General features: G+C 47.0%; 1 protein-coding gene across 1 annotated transcript in view; it reads right to left on the reverse strand.

Moving 5' to 3' along the window:
* Positions 1-4,605: 4,605 nt before the first annotated feature.
* The window catches only part of LOC144151795 (aurora kinase A-B-like), a 29,600-nt gene continuing 9,946 nt past the window's right edge, over positions 4,606-24,259 (reverse strand). The window contains exons 4-5 of the mRNA XM_077682931.1: positions 21,487-21,718; positions 4,606-4,710 (exon numbers count right to left, since the gene is read on the reverse strand). Coding sequence (XP_077539057.1) covers positions 4,606-4,710; positions 21,487-21,718 — 337 coding nt within the window. The remainder of the gene's footprint in view (positions 4,711-21,486; positions 21,719-24,259) is intronic.

Consider the following 24,259-nt stretch of genomic DNA (forward strand, 5'->3'; position numbering starts at 1 on the left):
TTTAGCCAAAAATGGTGTAGCATAAGTGAAAAAAGGATGTTGAGAGGCCTTTACACCCTTTTTCTTGAATCTCAACACCCTTTACCTAGCCCTACACCCTTTTTGTTTGAAAAAAAGGGTGTTGATCAACTTCGACACCCTTGTTTCTTTTAGGGTGTTCAAAGGGTGCGCAAAAGCTGTTCAGCTGTTCATTGAACAAGGTCATGCTTGGATGCATAATAGCACTGTAAAGAACAAGACATCTCCACATATATTTCTATACTCGCAAAAAATTTCCTAACGCAAAAAAATAATTGTTCGTATGCAATGATTGCTCGTTTCCATATGCGGTGCACCGCATGCCCCAAGTTTAGCTTTGGCACGTGAAACACCAATTTGAACCTTCAAAATGGTAAAGGAATGTAGTCGTGTGAAACTTGAGTGGGAGTGTTTACCGACTGCAACACGCTTGGCTTTCTGTAGGTTGTTGAAACGGGGTGAAGTAGGTGTTCAGTCGCAAAAAAAAAGAGCGGAGCTGGGGTCGACCTAGTTTCATCCGGTGTTGCCAAGTTTTGTTATGTTTGCTAAGCTTTGCAATGTTCTTTACCTGAATGAACATTTGATCCTAGATGTGCGCACCCTCAAGGCAGAAAATGTATCTCGCCATTAAGCTCACACGTTAATCAGACAATCGGACTCATCCGACGAATTACCGGACGCCACAATGGTCTCAAGGAGACTGAGAGAATCAGGCTTGTCCAAGCCTTTATCATTAGTCGTATAACATATTCTCTCCCCTACCTTCGTGTCTCGAACGCCGAAATGAACAAAATTAATCGTCTCATCAGAAAGGTATATAAAGCTGCACTACAAATTCATCTAGTTCATTCACTGCCAGGCTTGAGGGCCTCGCGGTTCATAATACTGCCCAGAAGCTTGTCGAGGCACACCATATCAATCAGCTCCGTCGCCTCTCAACTACATCCACTAGACAGCATATACTGGTCCGACTTGGTATCAGGGCCCCAGTCTGTTCCGAACGGGCTATTCCTATCCCCCGGCCTATCCACGACTGCCTCCGCGTCCGCCCTCTTCCGAGATACATGCACCCCAGCTACCACAGAGGTAGAAGGGAGCAACGGGCACGGGCACTGGCGAAAACATTTCCCACCAAACCTGACATTATGTATGTGGATGCGGCAGAATACCGCCATCACAACGCCTTTGCCCTCGCTGTAATTAATAGCCCGAATGACCCCCTGTTAACTCTCTAACCGTAGCACAAGCAGCCCTGCCGCGTCAGAGGAGACGGCAATAGCGCTCGCACTAACAACCCGGCCTACACCTACAATTATAATGACCGATTCGAAAACGTCCATCCAAAACCGCGCCCGCGGGTATATATCGTCCGCGGCGTCCAAAATTCTCCTTCAAAATCCACCGCCCTCCCTGGTAGACATCGTCTGGACCCCGGCGCCCATTGGTTTGGGGAGCAATGAATGAGGCAGCGCACAATGCATCACGAGGATTGACCATCCGTGCAGGTTCCAGCCTCGTCCCCTACTACGGCACCAGGTCATCCGGGGATCAGTTAATCACGTACCACGATATAACCACACATTACCGCCTCTCTCGCCCTGGGTACCCTCCTGCCCACCCTGAGATAACCAACCATCAGGAGCGCTTATGGCGACTCCTACAGACAACCTCTTGGGCCTGCCGAGCACTATTGCATCGCATTCACCCCTCGCAATTCCCCTCCACTCTGTGGGGACCCAGCAACACTAGTCCACTCTGTCTGGGCCTGCCCTTAAGGTCCCTTTCCCTCCATATTTAGTGACGAGCAGTGGGAGGGAGCGCTGGGCAGCTCGAACCAAGAGGTCGAGATACTTCTGGTCACCCGCGCTGACAACGTCACCGCCAGCCTCAAACCGACGGCCACACCGCTCCCTCGAACCCGGTTAAGGCTTAATAAAGTGATCTCTCTCTCTCTCTCTCTTCGGTTACTGGTTCGCCTGCGATGCTCTCACGCGACTATCGTTGCTCTACAATACGCCCGCAGGATGCGCGCGCTGCGCCGTCATTGCCCGTTCGTTGCGCAAGCCGCCGTAATGTAGTTGCAGGGACCGCCAATTCCGTCCACAGCATCTCTGGATGCCGCATCCTCAAGGGGAGGACGAATTTCAGTTACGGGTTCGCTGTTCGCACCTCTGCGATGCTATCACGCGACTCATGGTTGCTCTACATTCTGTCTCCAGGGCGAAGAACACTTGGGGCCACGCAGCCCTGCTTGGGCGTGAGAACTTCAGCGACCACCGCTTCAAGAGAGGAGTGGAACTTCAGAATTCGAGAAGAAAGCGCATGGCTCAGTGATTGGTTTATTAGAAGTGGCGGCTGATCAATCGGATTCGGATCTGCTGCGCGACGCATTTTACGCGCGAAGTTATGAAATTGGCCGAACAACGACAGGTGAGAGACTTGGCTGTAGCTTTGAAAGGCTCATGTGAGAAGAGCGAGCCTCCCAGTGCACGGCAAAGAGGTCTAGCGGTCTAAAGCGCACCTGCAGACCAGTAGATCACTAAGATAAGCCCTAGGGCATACCCAGTCACACGAACGGTAAGACAGCACAGCTTTGTCGTTTTCCTTTTGTAAATAACTCTTGTACAATTAACGTTAATACAGTTTTCTTTGTTGTCATCTGGTCATCGGCGCCCTCTCGTCTGATCATCGTCGCCATCACCGCCGAGTTCCAGAGCGAAGGGTTGCGTCGCTGATAAACGAAAAAAAAAAAACCCAAGCCTACCAAAGAGGTTTCACTTTCGGGATGCGCCCATTGTTCTCGTGACGTATTCGTTTGCTGTCGTCTGAGTTCGGAGGGACTCGCAGGCAGTTTTGCACTTTGATCGTTCATGCTTGCAGTTTGACTCTCATGTGGTTGGCACTTTGATCGTTGACGCTTTGAGTTTGATTGCAGAAGCTTTGGATTCGGCACTTCTCCGTAGGATACTAGACCAGCAATAGCAATCATAGATCACCGAAACACCACAGCCATGTCAAACATTTTAATTGCGCGACGACAATGGCACATTATGTGGTCCAGTTTCAAGGCAAATTGCCTTTACCTTAGGCCAAGACGGCGAGGGCAACGCATGGATTCCCGGACTAGGGTTCCACTCTCACATTTGAGCTCATTAAAATGTTTTCTCTCTCTCTACCTATCTACAAAATTCATATTGGCTGCACATAGCCCGGAACCAAAACCCCTCGCAAAAATATTAGATTGGTTGCGACCGCCAAACATGTCCCCTGGTTGTATTGGCACGTGATGATGAAGTCAAGCTAGGAGCTTACAAGCTGGTGAAAGTTCTGTGATGATGATGATGGCCTTAGTGAATGGCATATACGCAGAAATGGGATGCACATGTTGCTGCAAGCAATAGGTGCATAGATGGCACTTACTTTAAACACAGCGCCGTGTTTTAACTTTAATGTAGGTCTCACCTTCGTCATGACTTATGCCCTAGCTCCTCTTACCCACTCCTCCTCACCCACCTGCTCGTCCACTTATTCATACCTGTGTATTAGCCAGTTTAAATGAAAACAGACGTGAGAAGCTCACGTCAGCTTAGCCAACTTTCATTTAACTGTGACATCCACATACCCCACTCCCCCAATTCACACGTATCCACTCGAAAGGTGATAGTGGCGTTTGCGTTTTGGGCAACGAACCGTGGTGGAATAGCCGTCACTCGGTATGGTGGGTTGGCTCAAGACGCGGTGCCTTTGGACTTTGCGGCGACCTTCAGCGTAGTCGGAGCTGGTAACCAGCTTCACACCCCCACCCCTCCCTTCCCCGGTTCGAGAAAAGGGTTCGCAGTAGAGCTGAGATACAGCTGTTTGCTGGCGGGGACACGCCATAATGCTGGTTGTATTAGGAGAGAGGCAGACATGAGCCGAGGGGGTATGAAATGCTGCAGCATGGGTGGGTGCCAGTATGCGTGTCTTTGTGAGCTTGCTTGGACGGGAACCGGGGTTGGCGGTGGGGCGAGTGAGGATGCAACGGGGGTTAGAATATAACTGTAGTGCGCGGGAACAGCGGGGTTAATAGCCAGGTAACTCTCGCTCACTGTGCTGCCTACTTGTCAAACGAGGTTAAAACCCCTTATCCCTCCACTCCCCTCGGTGTCAAAGGAAAATTGCGACTATTGGCGGTTCCTTTTTGGTTGCTTGCGCCATAGCAGTTGAAACACTCTGGGATCGTAGGTGAAATGTGAAGTATTATTTAGCAATATTAAATTATTACTAAGCATATAGTCGGTGTTATAATGGTAAGAGAATCGCTTCATGCATTTTCTGACTTCGGGTCATCGGCCGTTTGGGCAAAGGCGATAAAGAAAAAACAGCTGCAGCCAAACCCCTTTATTTACAAACCAAGAATCACAAACGCATTCTGGTGTACCAGCCAGAAATGCGTGGTGGGTGTAGTACACTTGGGGGCATGAAATTCTCACAGTCCGCGCAGATCTTCGCTGTCGTGCGGTGAGCCTGCGTAATACAGACAATGGACTATGCGCCTCAATTCGTGACCATTCAGGAAGAAGTCAGGCTGATGGATCATCCTTTGTCTCAGAATGTCTGGCACTTCACCGCCTTGTCCGCGTTGTTCTCAACCCAGGGGTGAGAAAGCACTTGGTCGAGGGAAATGCGCTCATCAGGTTGCTTCTTCAGCAGCTGTTCAAAGACAATGGAAAACAAACAAAAATACGTTCGGCGGCAATAGAGAAAATTTAATTGTTCTAAAGCATTGGCTAGTTTTGCATGCTTCTGTTTACAGTGGTCTTACATGACGAGAGAGAGACAGAGAGCGGGAATAGACCTTAATGATACTGGTGAGGTGAGCCTGGCCAAGGCGCCTAGCTTGCTAAACCAGATATATGCAAAAAAGAAATCAATGAAGTGATGATGATGATGATGATGATAGTGGTGGTGAAGAAAACTCTGATAACTATGATTCACTCATTAATAGAGTGTTGTTCTGAGAGTCTGATCCAGTCGTGTACTTAGCAGGAATGACGATAGAGCTTTTTGTCACACGAGATCCTCGTTTAAAGGTAGACCATGGGCCTAACACGTCACTTCGAGTCACTCCTCTAGAAAGCTTAAGGCCCAAGGACAGTAAAAGGGACGCTCTAGCAGCCCTATACCGTTTACATGCACATAATACGTGGTTCAAGTCCTCGCGTACGCCACAAATAGTGCAGAAGGGGGAAGCAGCCTGTGTCATTTGGAAGCGAAAGTAACTTTTGTAAGCGACATTAACCGCACGCGGTGAAGAACCGCTTCGTCATGCTTGGGTATTCCGTCAGGCATCATAAAGGTCCCGGGCGGGTCTATGACCGACTGGTAGCGGAGGGAACCCTTCCTCGACATTGATAAACGTTGAACTCCCAGCGGACAGGTATTGTCTCTGCAGGGCGCCCTTTCTCCCAGTGCTGCGTTGCTCTGCTACGGCGGACTTGGCTGACTTATAGTCGACGTGGTTCGCAGTTTTTTTATCACGTCGTACAGAGCACTTAGGAAAGGTTGATTGCGCAGTAGTGGAGGGCTTCGGTGTAATTTCGCTAATCTGGGGTTCGTTAACGTGCTTTCAGAATCTGAACACACGGGTGTGGCCGCTGCTCGCCTCTACACGAAAAGCAGCCTCTGCGGTCGTGGTCAAACCCGCGTCCTTGGGTTCTGCTTCACAACGCCTTAGCAACTAAGCCACCAGGGCGGGTGATATCACAGGAGAAAGGAAAATTTTCGCTTCCTTCCCTGTAGCCCGAGCAAGGATGCAAGAAAAAAGCTAATAAAACTGACTGTTCTAAGCCCGCGCTGCTACATCCATTATTGTTGAATAAGTTGCGTAAGCATCTTTTTCATGCCGTCGAAGTGAGTTTCTTGCGTGATGCTGCATTCGCGCCAAAACTAATTGAACCTAACCGAATAAAAGGAACGAATATGGTAATATAAATATCGAACACTCGAAAATGACCTTAAAGAAGGAAAAATAGTTGTGGAAATTAACAATGACTACAAAACAAAAGTAATAAAATGGCTGTTTATCGCATTGCTTCACGGTAATTACCGTTTAAAAACGATAGCCTGCTACCTTCTTGCAAACAATACCCAAACTACTGAAAATTTACTAACAAGATGCGACGGTTCACGGTACCCCGAACGATTATTAGATACTTGGTTTCTCGAAAATTTAGCTTTTCGTATTTTTTGGGACGAGTTACAAGACACGCCCCGAAAGGACATTTAGCAATCGGTGAAAAGGGAGCGGCTGGGAACACCTTGAAGTCTCCGTTTTTTCAAAACAATAATTTCGGTAAGTGTACATGCCCCAACAGATGTTAATTTGTCACTACAAAATGTCTCTTGCAATATCTAGGAAATTAACACTCGTGACAAAAATGTGACCAAACATTTCTGGTTAAGGCTTTGCCGTGCCACAAACGCAGACTGGTGCTTGGAAAATGGAAAAGCGCCAGTGAAGGTTTGGCCAATAAGAGATATCTTCGGGGATGGATTTGTACCTTTGGATGGGGGGCGCGCATTTTGTAAGAAAAAAAGAGAGTTCTGATTGACTTTCCCTCCATTAATCCATCACGTGTATGAAATGAGCCTCTTTACTAAGCAAGAAACCTATCTGGCGCTGAAAGCATCTTCCACGCTGCTTCAATTTACTAATGGGTGATGTCTTGTGTGAGTTTGTGCCAGGTGTTAATACGCGTTGTCCTGGAGCACGTTAGTACGCTTGGTACGTCCGTTAGGCAAAATACCCGGCCTATTTTGTCTTAGTTTTCTTGGACCTAGTGCCTGTATGGTCGCCTGTACTGGCTCCAATTAAACCAGTCAGCATCGTCCCCTGACACGGCGCTCGCTCCTACTGAGATCGTCTAAGCAGATACAATGACACCCCAGAGCACGGCCGACTGACTCTAGTAGCCCCTTCCCCAGTTCCCACGCCCATTCCTGCCTCACTCCACGCCAAACCGGGCGTTTCAGAAAGATTCTTTCCCAAGTAGAGCTTATCCACACCGCATTCACCATTCTGTTTTCCCATTCACAACTGCGGTTAATGAGACCAACGTGCCACCCTTGAAAACTCCATGTGGGATTTCCTTTAGGACCCCTTCTGTTGAATATTCAGCAGCATGCTATAGGCGTTGGTTATATATTAGGGGACACCTTTCTTTGACAATGGAGAGAAAGCTACTTGGGGTGGGGTGGGGGGTAGCTAACTGCTTTTATTTACTGCGCCAAAAGATTCCCCATTAACTGGTTTTGGTTTGAGTTTTGGCGTGACAGATACGCATTTGCTACAGTTCATTTATTCACGGGTAGCTCCTTGGTTGAGTGCACTGAACCACAATCACCAAGCATACAGTCATATTGGCGTCTCCTTCCCTACGATTACTTTGTTTCTAAACCAAAGCAAGAACTCGGGCCGACTTAATAAACTATAGCGTGGACCACGCGTATCCAGAGAGGTTTGCAAAAGGGGCACTTGCCCGCCTTCATGCAAGCCGCACGGGTAGTTAACCCCCTCTCCTCGACTATTTCTTTGTGCCGGTATTTAATTACATCATAATAATAATTATCATCATCATCATCGTCGTCATAATCACCAGCGTATCTACGCTCACTGAAGGACAAAGGCCTCTCCCATTAATCTACAATTATCCCGGTCCTGTGCTAACTGCGACCAATTGATCCCTCAAACTTCTTGATCTCATCTGGCCATCTAACTTTCTGCCGCCCCCTGCCAAGCCGGCCGTCTCTAGGGATCCACTCTGTTACCCTAATCACCAACGGTTTCTTGCCTTTGCATTACATGCCCTGCCCTCGTCCATTTCTTCTTCTTAATTTCTACTAATATGTCCTTAACACGCGTTTGTTCCCTGGCCCACTCCGCTCTCTTCTGGCCCTTAATGTTACACCTATCATCTTCCGTTTCACTGCTCGCTGAGTCGTCGTCAATTTAAGTTGAACCCTATTAGTGAACCTCCACGTTTCTGCCCCGTGGGTGAGTATCGGTAAGATGCAGCTGTCATACACTTTCTTCTTCAGGGAAAATGGTAGGCTGCCATTCATTATCTGAGAATGCCTGCCGAATGCACTCCACACCATTCTTATCCTTCTGATTATCTCTGCCTCATGGTTGGGATCCGGCGTCACAACTTGGTCTAAGTAGATATATTCGCTTCCCCCTTCCACTGCCTCGCCACCTATCTCAAACCGCTGTGCTGTCCCAATGTTATTGATCATTACTTTAGTTTTCTGCATAATATATTCAGGCCCACGGTTCTACTCTGTTTGTCCAGTGCGGTAAGGATGCACTGCAATTCGTCCCCCGAGTTACTTAGCAAGGCTACGTCATCCGCAAATCTGAGGTTACTGAGGTATTCTCAATTAACATTTACTCCCACCTGTTCCCTATCCGATGTTCTGAATACTTCTTGTAAACATGCTGTGAATAACATTGGGGACATTGTGTCTCCTTGTGTGACGCCCTTCGTTATTGGTATTTCACTTCTCTCCTTTTTGAGGGTGATGGTGATGGTGATGGTGATTCCAGTACAATGCTTGCTTATTTTCCCCCTTGCATTGGTGACCAGAAACTCCCGAATGTTCATTGTGTTCCTGAAGTCAGAAAAAAGAGGGGGGGGGGCGTTTCTTTTGGTTTTTATTCAGCGAGAACGCAAGCGGACACAACCAAGGAGGGCGTAGGGCAGCCATCACTGGACGCATTTGTTTGCGCTTTTATTTATTTATTTATTTATTTATTTATTTATTTATTTATTTATTTATTTATTTATTTATTTATTTATTTATTTATTTATTTATTTATTTATTTATTTATTTATTTATTTATTTATTTATTTATTTATTTATTCGTTTATTTATTTATTTACAAATACTGCAGGCAGTGCTGCTGCCATGCAGGAGGGGTGATTGTCGTGTTAGTAGCGACTTCTCAAAACACTTAACGTTAGTACACTGACCATTTTATACATTCATGGTAGCGCGTTTCACTCTTCAGTCCTGCGGGGGGAATATGACAATGGGAAACAATATTTGCGACTAAAGAAATGCCGTACAGCTCTCGAGCGATTTATTATGGCTTATCTTGGCGGGGCGGGACCTATATACGTATCTCTACATAAACCAAGTTGACTATTGCACAGGTGGAAAAAGATTTTCAGCCTTGAAATCTCTCGACACAGCTGGGGCGCTTCCAATTCCAGCTGCTCGAACATGTTTGTTACAGATGGCGAGGAACAGCAGTTGTAGATTATAAATCTTTCCGCCAATCGTTGCACCCTCTCTAACCGGTCGATGTGGCATCCCATTTAAGATCGTTGCTAATTGTTAAACCTAAGTGCTTTGCACATGAGAGAGTCGGAATAATTTGTTTAATTTTGTCACGTACGGTAGGCAATTTCGATTCTTTGTTATTGTCATGTGTACTGCTTTATTAGTAAACTTGAACAGCATTCTTTTCCGATCGCACCAGTCCGCAAGTTTGCAAATGCTCTCATTCAACACCCTCTGGCAAGAGATATTATGAATAATTGAATAAACAACACCATCATCAGCAAACAGTTTCACAGTAATGGCCTCCTCAATACCATTTGCAATGGCATTTATAAATGTCAAAAATAGTAAGGGTCACAGCAACGATCCTTCGGGAACTCCGGGACATTATACGATTATTAGATCGAACAGATTGACATTCAACTAACTGGGCACGATTTAGTAAATATGCTTGAATCCGACACACAAGCCTTTGAAAACGCACAATTTGTTTTAATTTGCCGATAAGCGAATTATGTGGCACACGGTCGAATGTTTTGACAGGCCCAAAAACACACTGCATCAATTTGAGGGTGGTTATCTATGGCTGAGATGAAGCCGTGAATTGCTGCCACAAGTTCAGGTCTAGTAGAGCCGTTCTTACGAAAGCCGTGCTGCTATTAATAAAAAATTATTTTGTGCTCGAGGTGGTGGATTATGTGGCTTGCTACTGTGCGTCCGAATATTTTGCATCCTGTTAGCGAGATTGGCCTGTATTCAGATGAATATAATGTATCGCCGGATTTGAATACTGGTACAACCTTGGTTAGCGTACATAGGTTAAGAGAGGCATTAAAGAGTTCGTGAAGATACTCAGAAACTAGTTTCGAGTACTGTTGCAGAAATCCCGTGGATATATTTCCGCCCCGCTTCATGTTTTAACATTATTTTTCATAGCAAGGAAAATATACACTGCCGGCTGATAGTAATTTCTTCCATCGTGGATACACTTAGACACACAGCGGGTATCCCTTCTTCTGAGCCGTGTAAACCGGGCTCTATAAAGAAAGCATAAGAACAATTCATTCGCAGTACTTTGAAGAATATTAGCAACAATACATTCAATTATTAGTTCATCAATAATCTGTCTAGAATGAGAAATAAACGCCGAAGCTTATCAGGGGTTTCTTCAAGAAAAAAATATTTGTTTGGTCGTAAAATGTTCAGCGCGCATTCTGAATCTTCAACAACAATACATCCTTTAAACAGCGTAGTTCATGGTCTATCTGATTCTGGGGCCCTATTCTTGACGCCGCAAATTCACCGTAAACTGTGAATTCGGTCTAAACTTTGTCTGATTGGCTTTCCCTTTTTTGTCACGTGCTTCCGGTTGACGAAGCGGTTGCGTGTGCTTTTGTCATTTTGACATTTCGTGACGTCTGCTGGGACCAGTTTTGAAGTTTGCGGTATTTCTCTCTACTGAAAGGGCATAATTCCTGGCTGGCAATGAAGACTATACCAAACGAAGCGAACATGACAACGTAGGCTTGTCCTTGCTATTCAACAACAATACAGCTTGTATGTCACGCCCTTTCTCTGATTGGCTGAGAAGACGTGACGTAATGTAAACAGTTGGCGGGAAAGCTTCCGTGACACATGGGAAACTTCAGCCTGCGTAAAAGTGATGTCATGTAACGTAACAGCTTGCAAATGATGGTTAAATCGCCGTGAAAAAGGGTAGAAAATTTCACCGACCTGCGGCGTCGTGAAATCCCCGTGAATTCGCGACAGGCATGGTTTCGCACGACACCCGGCTTAAAACTGTTTTATTGCGAAAGAAATAATAGTTTTCACTGTTTCCAAATCAGCAATACCACGGAATAACAATAAGGTCTCCCGTTTTGGCTGTATGTTTTGCCGTAGCAGTAACATACGGGGGCAGTACAAGCATCTTCATTACAAATCATTTGTGTACACTCCGCCACGTAAGCTGCAGGGTCACATGATCGATTCAAGAGAAAAATAGCAAAGAAATCTGACTGTTTTATTCATTATACGCTGACTGACATCGAGCTTGACGAATGAATGAATTGGCGGCATCCCTTCTCCCCGCCGTTATCAGGCGCAGCGTTTCGCTGTCCTTACCGCGTCATACAACCGATGGGCACGGCCGTCCTTTTCTGCCACAACGCCACTGACTTATAATATAGCAGCAGACGATAGCGTAGGGGCGGTGACAGCCGGGAGAGTGATAACGTCACAAAGTAGGCATTGAACCAGAGAGCTCAACTATGTAATTAAAAGCGATTGAAGCAAACAGATGCGGTAAAAAAGATTCTGCGATATTCTTCAACTCCACACCCGCCTTTTGCTCGCTTTTGGATGAACGTTACTTGATCGCCTTATGGAGCTGACGCCAAATGTAACATGAAGAATTGTGTTCCTTGTGCCCGCCTAAGTTGCCCTCGATTTTTTATAATACAGGCTAATTGTTTTATATCTCTTACCCGCAGTATTTGATAGCTTGCTTGTGATCTTTATAAGCTAAGCGTCAAATTCAACTTCATGTCGTCATATATATAGGTGCATCACGTCACTTATTGTTTGTGTTTCGCTTACGCAAAAAATATGGTGAATTCACTGTGAATATATGCCGTGCCGAATAGGGCCCCTGGGTGATTTTTTTGTTTCCGTATAATGCGCGCTTTTAAATGAATAATTTGTCACGTAATCCATAAATATTGACGTTATGCTTTCGTTCGGCGGATCGGTACGTGTTCAGTTACGCAGTGCATGACAATCTTTCAAAACGTATCCCACACTGATCAGACGTGGCCACCGCGTGAAAAATATGACGAAGAAAAACTCATATCCTCAAGAATAGGCTAGTTGTTTGCCCAATGAAAAGCATCATACGTTTGAACCGTAGAACCACTGCATTTGTATGTCCGTCTAATGTTACGTGGACCAATTTGCGGTTAGAAACACCGGTTGTAGTTTCTACGGAACATTTGTCGGGAAAATGTTTGATGAGGACCAAGTTGAGTATCGATAGTGGATTGTTAGCAACACATGTAGGCGTCATGACTAGCTGTTGTAAGTTCTAACAAAATCGGCTCCAATACGCTGTGAAGGCGGATGGAAAGGATAGTTTTAAACGACACCCACACCTATTGCCCTGGCGACGTCACTTGAATTCACACACGTGGGTCTATGAAGAGCGAAACAAGATATTATGCCAGCCGTCCCCTGGAATTCGCGGGGGCGTCGTCCCAAACGAAGCAGCGTAGGCCACGGCTGCGCTACAGCGGCGGCGTCCGCCGCTGTAGCCCGGCCGTTCGGCGGCAGAAAGAAAACATAGAGGAGCGTATTTCTAAGGGTGAGAGAACAGAATCTAGCCATCCTGATGTGCTAGCTCGGGACTACACCACCGCCCGACACAAGTGCATACACCGAGACAATCAGCATTTGAGCTTAGTGATTCATACAAACTAGTTAGTTTATTAAGATTCAGAATTGCGAGAAAGCTGATGAAACTTTTATAATTGCTTTTTATCAGATCCAGTATCTCCTTCCGCCTTTTGTAATATCTGTTAAAACAAAACCGAATCGGTATTCGCCGATTAGAATACGGAATACCAGTCGTGGGAAGCAGTGCGCACAAGGTAGCGTTTCTCTAGCGGCCAGATGTCTGTATGTGGTCTAGATTTTGTTTCCTCACCCTGCAAACCAACACTTAAAGTATATTTACCGTACGACCATTTAATTCCGTGGGGTCCGAGTTACCCAGGAGGTGCTGTCGAACAAGTTAGTGAAGTCGTGCGAAGGAAGCGCGCAATGGATATTAAGTGGCGCAAAAACAGGCCCACAAGAATCGTCGCTAAAGCAGACAACAAAGCTGTAAAGTCGACGCACCCGCCGATGTGGGCAGGCACCTGCGTGGGGGTAACGCTGGGTAATAGCGCCCCGTCGCCGCGGCATCTACACTGTGCTCCGTGAGTGGCAAACACCCTCCCCCTCACCAGCGCGTTGGGGTTCTTGTCGCGCGCTCGACGGACGAACCGTTGGCTGGTAGAGGTAGAAACGTTTGCTTTAAAAAAGAAAACTGCTGTAGTTAAGCTGGCAAAAGAGCCTTTTACGGTTGGGTATTTCGTCCAATATCACGCAGTTTACCTCATTTTCCAGTTTTTAGAGCCACACCTCCTCCACGTGATTCCCACTCCCGCTTGCATATTTTGTGAGATGGAGGAGTAACTGCTTCCCAATCACTGATCTGGGAATTCAGCCACCTGTCTGTAACAACCAAAATGTGTCGATCGTATGTTCGTATTGTTTTCTCCAGTTCAGCAGATTTATTTGTAAGACTTCTTGTGTTCAATACAGTGACCCTCAGGTGCTTTCCGTTGGATCAACTGGGTGATTTTGCAGAATCACTTTCTAGGGGCTCATGGGCACCGATAAACCTGCACCCAAACTAGATGTTATCTCCGATTCTTTTCGTAAACACAACTGGACTGCGGCAGACTTTCGTCTTGCACGTACAGCCTGCTACAACGAAAGACCGCTTTGAAGCTTTGCTCTTTAAGCTGTTTTTCATAGTGCCACAACTGGGAACGTTTTGTTAATGTAACCTTTGACATGTTATGGTTGACAGAAATGTTTGTACCCTTTAGCTCAGAGGAATTCTTCAGAACCAGCATTTTTTTTTTCGTTATAGCCGGGGAATTTAATACAACTGGTCTGGGTTTACAGTCAGATTTCCTGTGAATTCTTTCCACAGTAGTAGCGGTTACGTTATATTTGTCTTAAAACACTTCATAAACAATTCATGATTAATTTGAGGCCAACATTGCCCCTCACCAGATCATCTATGCATTTGTGCTTTGCAAACGACCTTCTCGCGTAGCGGCAGGTGTTGAGCAACCTCAAGGACCGTGTCAAATGTGTTTGAAAGTCTGAAATTATGTTCTCTCTGCTCCTGCAAACATTCTGGTCAGAAGCTGCTGTCGGAAGGCGGAAAAAGTTTCTGGAAAATCCGTTTCGGCCCCGACGGCCACCGCCGTGTTTAGCACGAAAGGCTAGAGGAAACATCAGAATAAACAAAATAAATGCATCCGTCAATGGCAGGGAGCTCAGCTGCACGCCTTCTCTTTTGAAACTCAAGCAAGGTGCCTCTGAGTGCCTGCTCGAAAGCATTCACTGACTGCCATGGTTGAAACTCTTTTGCCCCCTCTCTTCCCCCCACACCTCCTGCTGCCTCTTGCTACAACTTTTCCTCCGTACCTGGGCTTTTGTCAACTACAGCTGCACTTGCAGCCTTCATTAGAAAGGGTCAAGGGGAAACCAACAGGATTCCTTACAGGAAGCCGTAGACCGCTTCCTTTATTCCTAATTTTCCTTTATAAGAAAATTCCTAATTTTCCTTTATAGGAATTTATAAACATTTATACCTCGTCCTCCTCCTCATGTCCACAGTTAGAAATACTTAGAAATTGCCGAACACGCACGCATGAGCGCGTGCATCGTGGCGACCGCCGGCAGTTAGGAAAACCAAGAAAATACCTATCGCTGGCGCGTGCCTGCCTCGCGACGATCGTCAAGGGCCCTCTGCGCACGTTTGTGAAGCCAAGCATACCCACTTAAAGAGATTGGCATAGATTGGTAAAAAAAAATCTCCAGCATTAGCCATAATCGTGGTAACACTTGCTGGGAACGAGAAAGACACGTAACAGCGTACCTCCCCCCAAGGTGATGTCTAATGATTCTCACTTACCAAAACATGAAGGAATCACACACTTATAGCAACATGATGGGCTAAAGGTCGTTGCAGCAGCGGGAAGAAGCAAATCGGCTGCAACCGTAAACTTAAACCACCGTGATAGTCACGAAGGTTGCGATTAGCTTCTCTACCTTCAAGTCTTACAAAATATTGTGAGCTTCCTTCTTTTTTTTACAGCTGCCGCTATCGTGCTGTACACCCGCCGCGATGGCTCAGTGGTAAGGCGTTGCGCTGCTGAGCACGAGGTCGCGGGTTGGATTCCTGGCCGCGGCGGCCGCTTTTTTGATGGAAGCGAAAAGCAAGAACGCCCGTGTGTATGAGATTTCGGAGCACGTTAACGATCCCCAGGTGGACAAAAATTAATCCGGAGCCCTCCACTACAGCGCACCTCATCGGCTGCGTTGCGTTGGCAAGTTAAACCCTACAATCAATCTATTGTGCTGTATATCTGTAGAACCAGCATTGTTTGCTCATCCAGCACCAAACAAAAGTGTTGGAAGTAATAGAGGGTATTCGTTGAAAAGTTTAGCGGTCAATTTCTTCGCTTGGCAACACTGGAAATGGCCACAGACATGGCCGATGCGCCACGGACATGGACAAGTACCGCCATCCCGCGGAGCCCAACGTAACGAGTGACGGCGCACCGTGGCCTCCGCGATTTGCTGCCGGCGGCGATCGCGGAGGCCACGGGCGTATTCACACGGCTGCATGGAGGAGAAGAGGGGTGCCTGATATGGGGGCTGTGCGCACAACGTCGCCTAGCGACAGACGCTTGGCCACAGATATGGCGGCGCACTCGCATGGTTGCCTGCATGCATTCCACGCCATTGAATACCGGCCATATTTTAGCAGGGTGGCCGGCCCGTGAGTTTTCACGTGTGCCAAGATTGCTGGGGTGAATAAATTCACAACGGAGATGCCCGACTACGTTTTGAACTATATAGGTTTACTGCACAAACAAAAAGATTACAGGGCACCACCCGACACAAGAAAAGGGAACCTTCACACTGCTGTGCACGCAGGCACTAATCCGCCGTAGACTAGGCGCACGCGCGCACGGGGAGATTAGCGCACGGCGCTAACTAAGTAGTAACACAACAAAGGAAACCCAAATACAGAGGGGGGGCACTAGGGCGACGCCCGATCCACCGTGGCGTACGCCTTAACCTCCGACCCCGAACTTATAACTCAGACAGCTGTACGCGACACGCGAAACGCTCTAGATGCCAACACTTGTTTAAACTTCGACAATGCAACAACAGCAAAAAAATACTAACACCCACGCAACACGCAAAACACTCTAGGGGACCAACATCGTTACCCCCCCCCCCCGACAACAGCACTTTCTATAAAAAAAATCTTGCAGCTCTGCAAGCTGTAACCGACACTGGAAATGCCCTCCAACATCGTTACCCTTGAAAAAGACAATTACGACACCCAACACACAAAAAACCAACTCTCAGCTCGTTAGCTACGAGCGACGCTAAAAAAAACCCGAAGGAGGCGGATATCTTCATCTGATGCAACAAACTATTACGAGGGGGAGGCGCGGCAAAAGAAAGTCTCTACGAGGCAAGGCGAACCCGCCGGTTCACCGACGGAAAGTCACGACGAGGTGGAGCCGACCTCGCCGGGCGGCCGCTTACGTGTTTCGGGGCTTCGGGGTGCAGAAGCTGGTCGGCCATGGGACTCGCGGCGACGGGCGAACTCGAGCGTTAGGCTGTGGTCGTTCTTTCGCAAGCCTACCGACGTACTTCCGTTAAAGCGCGTCACCCCCGGACCCTTCCCCGCGTAGCGCTTTCACGAATCTCCACCCGACTGCCCCAGGCGACCGCTTGCGCTCGTTAAATAACCTCTGCCGGCAGTCCCGTAGACCCACTCCGACGTCTTCCCCATTGTTCCTTCATTACCCCCTCTTGGGTCCCTCGGCAACTCGCCACGATCGCACGCGCGCATCCAAGCTAGCGATCGTGACGTTCCCCTCTGCACCTGCACGCTTGAATGCCGCAGCTCGCATTTTCCTCAGAGTTGGCAGGGCGAAACAAAGAACCTGAGCACCAAGCCGGAGGGGGCACCCCGGATTCCACAGCACGTCGCAAAATGGCCGACTCCGCCCGGAAGGCCGTCATGTCGGCCGCCCGAATGTAAAAAATGGAGGGCCTAGCCTGCAGTTTGTGACAGTTTGAATTGCTCCTCTCTGGCCATGTCCCTGTTAACGACCACGTTTCGTGGAGAACAGAGGGTGTTTCCCCGTATTAGGCACAGTTTGAAGCTAATATTGATCGTTTACTACCAAACATCGTCACCCATCTGGATTTGTGGGTATATATATTATGCAATGATTTCTACCTTCGCACAGTTTGCTTTTCTTCCACGGGGCAGGAGTGTGTTGCTATGCATAGGAACAGATGCTCTCGATATGTTTTGGGGCAGGGAACTCGGTAGTCGCGTTAGGCAAAGGGTATGGCTTGCGAGTTCGCGTGGATCTTTGTCGGCTGCATCGCGCCGTCTGCTCCAAGATCTTTGTGTCCGGGTGTAAATGTGATGTAAACGTTCATAATTGTGGATTGGAAAATCTTTCCCAAGCGCTTAGGTACTCTGCCTGCAGCCAAGGGCATAATGCCCTTTTTAGCGTGCCTAGGGATGTCTAAGCATCTATTCCATGGTTCCGCAAGGCCGGTCGCCCAGAGAATGGCTCCGGTTTCCGCGTTTTTTATTGCTCTGGGCAGCCGGGTAATCAAGTCAAAGTGGCTGACACTGTAGCCCACAACGAAAACTGTTGCCTTTGTACTTTCGAACATTCCAGCACCGGGGTACGCTGTGTTTTCATGGTTTTGAAACTTTCCCGGAAGGGATTTCATCCTTGCTTGTCGCATGCTGTTGTGTAGGTTTGGATCTATGTTTTTCGGTAGGGTTTATGGACAGCCGCTCGATCTGACATATTTGTCATGGCGGCCAGACGTTTTATATATGGCGGTGGGCCTGTATTCTATAGGGGACCGGCCACCATTTCGTTTTTACCAGACGCTGCTTCTGTGCTAGAGGAGTGGTATATTTGGTTTTCCCGAAACGTATTATTAGAGACAATTTAAAGACATTCGTGTTGACCGTGAAAATTGGGAGCTCGAGTACTGCTCCGCATGCGGCCCTACTTGATATTTATTTGTCTTTCTTTAGTGCGGCTATGTACCCGGTACGGCAGGGCTGTGCGATATCCGGCTTACGATCAGCGCTTGCATAAGTTTTGCCTTGCCTTCTCTTCCGATGTATGGGCGTTATGCAATGCAGGCCAAATAACCGAAGATTTTCTGTACTTTAGCGATAATGAGATCGGCTCTGCCAATTCTCTGTTGGGCCATGCCGAGGATCCCTTCGTTACTGTTTTCGTGGGTTACCTGGTGACTGATTGCTAAGGGTTTTTCAATTGGCCACGTGGCGCCATGCCTCGTTTCCAGAAGTATCTTGCAGCGGTGGCAGGGCCGCTAGAATGTCAAAAACATAAGCCATATTCAGGGTACAAACTAAAAAAAAAAGAAGCAGAAGAAACCTTTCTTCGGTTTTTACACCTGGTATCCCATGGATGCTGCTGAATATCGCTTATATTGGTTCAACTGCCCCCGACCACCTCCCTCCTGTGGTGCAACGCGTTTGCCCCCTTGAAGAGAAAATCCTGCTGACGCCCTTGCCATGGGTGATGTCGCCTCGCTGCGAATGAAGTTCTGATGTACTTTCAAAGAGCAGCAAGGGTGAAACTTTCGTACCGCTGCATTTGAGTCTTTTCAGCAACGTTAGTTGATGGTCCAGTAGCCAAACAAATGCTTTTACTCTTTGCAGACTTCATGGTACTAGTCAGGCTCTCCGCTTTGAGCCGCGCGACAGTACGCTGGCTAACGCCGGCAGGGTGGCTAACCAACGAAATGCGGAAGCGACGAAGAGTGCCGGATGCGTCAGTCTCATTTGGGCATGCACGTCGGAGACCATTCTCTTCGTTTGTTTTGGCAGCTCTGGGTTCTAAAGCGTCTTGTAAATCCTATGCAACTAATGAAGTGGCGAGCTACCGGGGGAAAGGAAGCGGCCGTGGGTTTTCTGAAGCGAAGCTTTGCGATCGCGACGCCAGTGTCGACCGCCGCAATAGAAAAACCCTAAAATTTTTAAAAATAAAGCGTTCGGCTTCAGGTATTTTGCATAATAATCTCGTGGCACTATAAATGCAAGTAAGGCTTAGTACGGACTAAATTTTTTTTAACTGCCTCGGTTACACGCAGGTTCGCTTTTGTGATCTTGACTTCATGGCCAGAGAAAGTTGTTCTCTAGTATGGGTAGCTCTAGCATGGTGACTCAAAGGCCCTGACACGGAGAGCTACCGAAATCGAGGCCGGGCTTCGCCCTACCGCGAATTACCGTCATTCACCATGGCTTAAATAAAAACTCTTTCTCTCTCTCTCTCTCTCTCTCTCTCTCTCTCTCTCTCTCTCTCTCTCTCTCTCTCTCTCTTCAACTGAACGATATTCAACATAGCATAAATTATTCCTCTCCCTTTGATCTTCCCAGCTACGCAAAACTGTGCAGTTGTCTCTAAGGGAACAAAGGAGTCGTCGCTAAGTGGCTATACTAGTCCTCCCTTCGAGCAGGTAAGGCTTGAGTGCAACCTCACAAAGTGGGTCCCACTTTTTAGTAAGCTACGTTCCAAGTGCCCACGCACGCGTTAATGCACAGACATAAATTTGCGATATGTTTCGTACAACTAATGAATTTTCAGCCTAATTGCGCACCCTCCAAACGCTTTTCAATGTCGCGTCCAAAACTATCGTGATAAAAGCATAACATGGTCCTCAACCTCTTTAAAGCACTTAAGCTCACCGTTAACACGAACCCTAACAATGCCCCTCAACCAATTTACTTCTAGGGTCTCTACAAAACTAAAATAGCTGCATGCTGATGAGAAATGACATCCCCCTTCCACCACGTGCAACCTTAAACCCCACCAGTTCACCTGGTATGGACTCTTTGTATAATATGTGGATCGTAGAGAGAATTTTGAGCGCGAAATATGAACAGATTAAACGTGGTAAAAATTCGGTTTTTGTGATACCACTGCGTACATGGGCTTTATATGCGCTAAAACAAGCTCCCGCAGTACAGAGGATTATCTGGGTGTCCTTTCAGGTTACAGGCGCCTGTTGCCTAATCCATGCCTTGTTAATAATTTTTTTGTGTTTTGTTTCTTTTTGAAAACTTTGTGTATGAATGCATAGGTGTAAAAACGTGTTATTTGTAGCGCATGTTGATGTGCGCACAGTATACTTGTGTTTCGTATGTTATACAAACTCTCTCAGTATGTACACATGTGACCTTGCCATTATAAGTTTTCTTTACTGTCGCGTTCATTCCGCATCCTGCACTGCCAGTGTGGCAAATAGTCTGTATATTTTATTCATCTATGGCTGTGTCCTGGTTTTCCTAATTCAATATTTTGTACCTACTTCCACTCCAATAGCCACAAAGGGGCTGCAGTCTGTTCAAATAAATAAATAAATAAATAAATAAATAAATAAATAAATAAATAAATAAATAAATAAATAAATAAATAAATAAATAAATAAATAAACAAAATAAATAAATAAATAAATAAATAAATAAATAAATAAATAAATAAATAAATAAATAAATAAAAACCTATTCTACAAAGTCTACAACATTTGGTGCACATGAATCCACAACTAGACCCCGTGGACCGTTCTAACGCTTACCCTTCTATACCGTATTCCCCGTCCTCAAAGCAGATTGTTCCATAATTATGAAATTCACTACGCGTAAGCAATTATTTTAATGCCGGATTGGGGCCTAAGTTACAAGACTAACGGTAATGCAGCAGGCGGCGGCGCACACATGAGCCGTTTATTCTTTTCGGAGCCGGAACACGTGCATCCGGCTTCGTGCTCGTCTGTGGTGTTCGCGAATATTAAAGCACGCCCAAACGTGAGCACTGCAAAAAATGAGGAGAGATAGCAAATCTCTTTCCGCCCCCTTGTTATACACCATCATATAAACCTCAGTGAATACCAAGGAGAGACAGAGAAAGAGGGAGAGAGAGGCGAACACACTAGATGCATGGCAAATATCCCTGGCCAACCTCGCCCTCGAGACTCAGCGAGAGCTGGTCCGAAGAACGAAGATCGGGACAGCTTAAACTGTGGCACTGGAAAGAAGGTTACACTTACTTCAATGAACTTTACTTCACTGACTGACATTTTGTGCTAACCCTGGAGGGATTGAAGTCATAGACAGTGCTATGGCTGCTGAGCCCGCGGTCTTTGAACGTCATCCAGCTATCGCTGAACCGATGGGCTGCGGTGATATTGTAAGTGGGCGCAATCCCTCACCTTCAAGATGAGGTCCTTAGCTTCGGCCCCGACGTGGGGAGGGAAGTGCACAACAGCCTGGCAGATGCGGTTGTATGTCTCGCGGGTGGTGGAGGACTCGAAGGGCGGGTTCCCCACTAGGAACTCGTAGGTGAGGATGCCCACCGCCCAGAGGTCCACCTTCTCGTCGTAAACCTTGCTTTCAATCATCTCCGGAGGCAGGTAGTCCAGGGTACCACACATCGTCTGACGCCTGCGCCCATAGACACAGAGCACTAAAGCACATGACCACACACTCGGCCGTAATATACGCTTGTTAAAGTTCCTTCTGGGTATGCGCAATTCATTACCATCATCATCATCGTGCAGATTACCGCAGGATTAAAGCAATCAGCCCCGTTTAGGGCAGTCATAACCCCGGTCTGCCTTGTGTTGTTCTTCAGCTTCAACTCGGATGAGTCACTCATTATGTAAAAGCATGCATTGAGGGCAAATAGCTGTTTGAAGTTTGGCACTGAACGCAGATTCAGGTACGAACTCCGAAATCTACACAACATTGCAATGAAAGCACGTTGGGTTAGCTTGTTTATTGACCTGTTCTATTTAGAATGTTTTTACAACATTTATTAATGCTTTACGCTACTGAAAGCTTACAAGTAATCGTTGGACCCATATATAATGGCTATTACAGGGTGCAGTAGTGCAGGTCTGAATCTTGGGCCTTTTAATGAGGATAGTTGGATTCCAGATTTATTTATTTATTTATTTATTTATTTACTCTTAAATATTTTTATTTATTCATTTATTTATTTATTTGTGCTACACTCAGGGCCTCAGGGCGTAACAGAGACAGCGGCAAGCACATAATACAGAGGAATACAGCGAAAGAACGCACATTACGAATAACAGTTGTTAAGCAAACATGTTGGAAAAGGCTGAACGAAACGCAATCTTATTGCTGATTTCAGCTACGAACCGAGGAAGGCTGTTTCAACGAGCGCACGTGCTGTGGACAAACGAATCCTGAAACAGATTTGTACGACGCGATGGAACGTGAACTTTGTGCTGATTGTCGATGCGGGACGACATGTAAGAAGGACTGGACAGTAGCCTGTTTCTGAAGATGGCATTATATTGATAAATCTTGTGAAACAAACACAAGCGGAAATATTTCAACGACGTTCGAGGGGCGGTGTGGTGCCTTAGGTTCGGTGATAAAATAAAGGTATGGAACGCGATGCTAGGTTCTGAACTCAGCACAGAGTGTTGTCGTGTTTGGATCCCGAACACTGGCCCAATACTCCGATTTCTCACGAACGTATGCCTCACAGAGTAGGAATTTCAGGAAACTATTAGCCTAGTTAAATATTCGTCGGAGATACCCCAACGCTAGATTTGCGTTGTTAATTAAATCGTTTATTAAGTGCGAATGCACTTCTTAAGCGACCCTGAACCTGCGTCCACCGGCGATGTCCGCATAGCATACCCACGTGGGGGATTGGCCAGGAATCTCCTCGTCTTCCTTGGCAACGGGGGGAGATGGGCGCGCGCTGCCTGGCCGCTGACACGGCACATACCCACGTGGGGGATTGGCCAGGACTCGGGCGTGAGAAGGGCTAATGCACCCGCTTAAAGGAGTACTGACACGAAATTTCAAAGCTGAGATCCGCTCTAGCAATCAAGTACAACGACAACACAAATAGGTGTCTGTGAATAAATGCATCTTTCTTTCTTTGTAGGTGTGTGTGTGTGATCTCTCTTTCGCGAACATTACCGAACCGCGAAAATTCAACTCGTGCATTCGAACTTTCACATTCTTCCCCTCGGGGAAATGCGGGGAATTTTTTTCCTCTTCTCGGTCGCTGACTCAATTGTGGCCATCCTACGCCACTTTCGCATATAGAAGTTGTTAGAGTGTCGGTTATATTCTAAAATTGGGTGTCGTACGTATACACGTCCACCTCTCACAGCTTCATGTCGCCTTCTTGTTTCTGCCTTCACTTTTTGACACTATTTTAAAGCAAAGCTTTACTACTTTCGTCTAGCGGTTTCGTGAAGGATGCCGAAGTTACCCTTGTGACCGGACACACCATCACGTCGTCGGCGCTTCGCACAAGGCCCTATTTTATCTCGTTGCGCTCACGTAGGGCGCCGTCTGCGACGGGAGCGGCCGCTCAGCTGATCGGCAGCAGACCAAATCCCAAGCCTCCTAATGATGCACCCCTGGGTCATCTCGGGCTATGCGGCTCATCTTGCGCCGCATTCACCGTGAAAGAGGAACGCCGCGTTCGCCCCGAATGAAAGCGAGCCCTGGCCTCCTTCTGTGAGAGTTGCACGTAACCGAAGCGGTGGTCGGCAATACAGCTACATCAACTGGTTAACGAAGCGAAAACAAAACTCAACCATACTAAGCCAAGCTTTTTTTGCATATCCACGGTTAGATTAGCTAAGCCGCCACCATATGTTATCATGGTCAGAGGTGGTTGCTAGCAGCCCTTCATTGCATCAGAGACAGCGTGCTTGCGACCATACTTGTTATTTACTTGTGCACTTTTGAAGGCGATCCGGATATTTCCTAATTTGAATGCCTCAGATAAACAATACGGAAACATGGCCTGGCCGCATCGAAAATGTTGTAGTGATTCAATGCGGTTAAACCAAGTTTGTCGAGTGATAGCTCGGTTTTCGATCCCAAAGCGCCGATGCAACGAACACACAATTGCGCCGCAAGGCAAAACGCAGACGGTTCTGGGCCCAGTCGGCGCGAACGCACACTGAAATGGAATGCACCGGC

The sequence above is a fragment of the Haemaphysalis longicornis genome, unplaced genomic scaffold, assembly GCF_048455015.1.
Source record: "Haemaphysalis longicornis isolate Haplotype H1 unplaced genomic scaffold, Haemaphysalis longicornis Haplotype H1 scaffold_9, whole genome shotgun sequence".
Lineage (NCBI taxonomy): Eukaryota > Metazoa > Arthropoda > Arachnida > Ixodida > Ixodidae > Haemaphysalis > Haemaphysalis longicornis.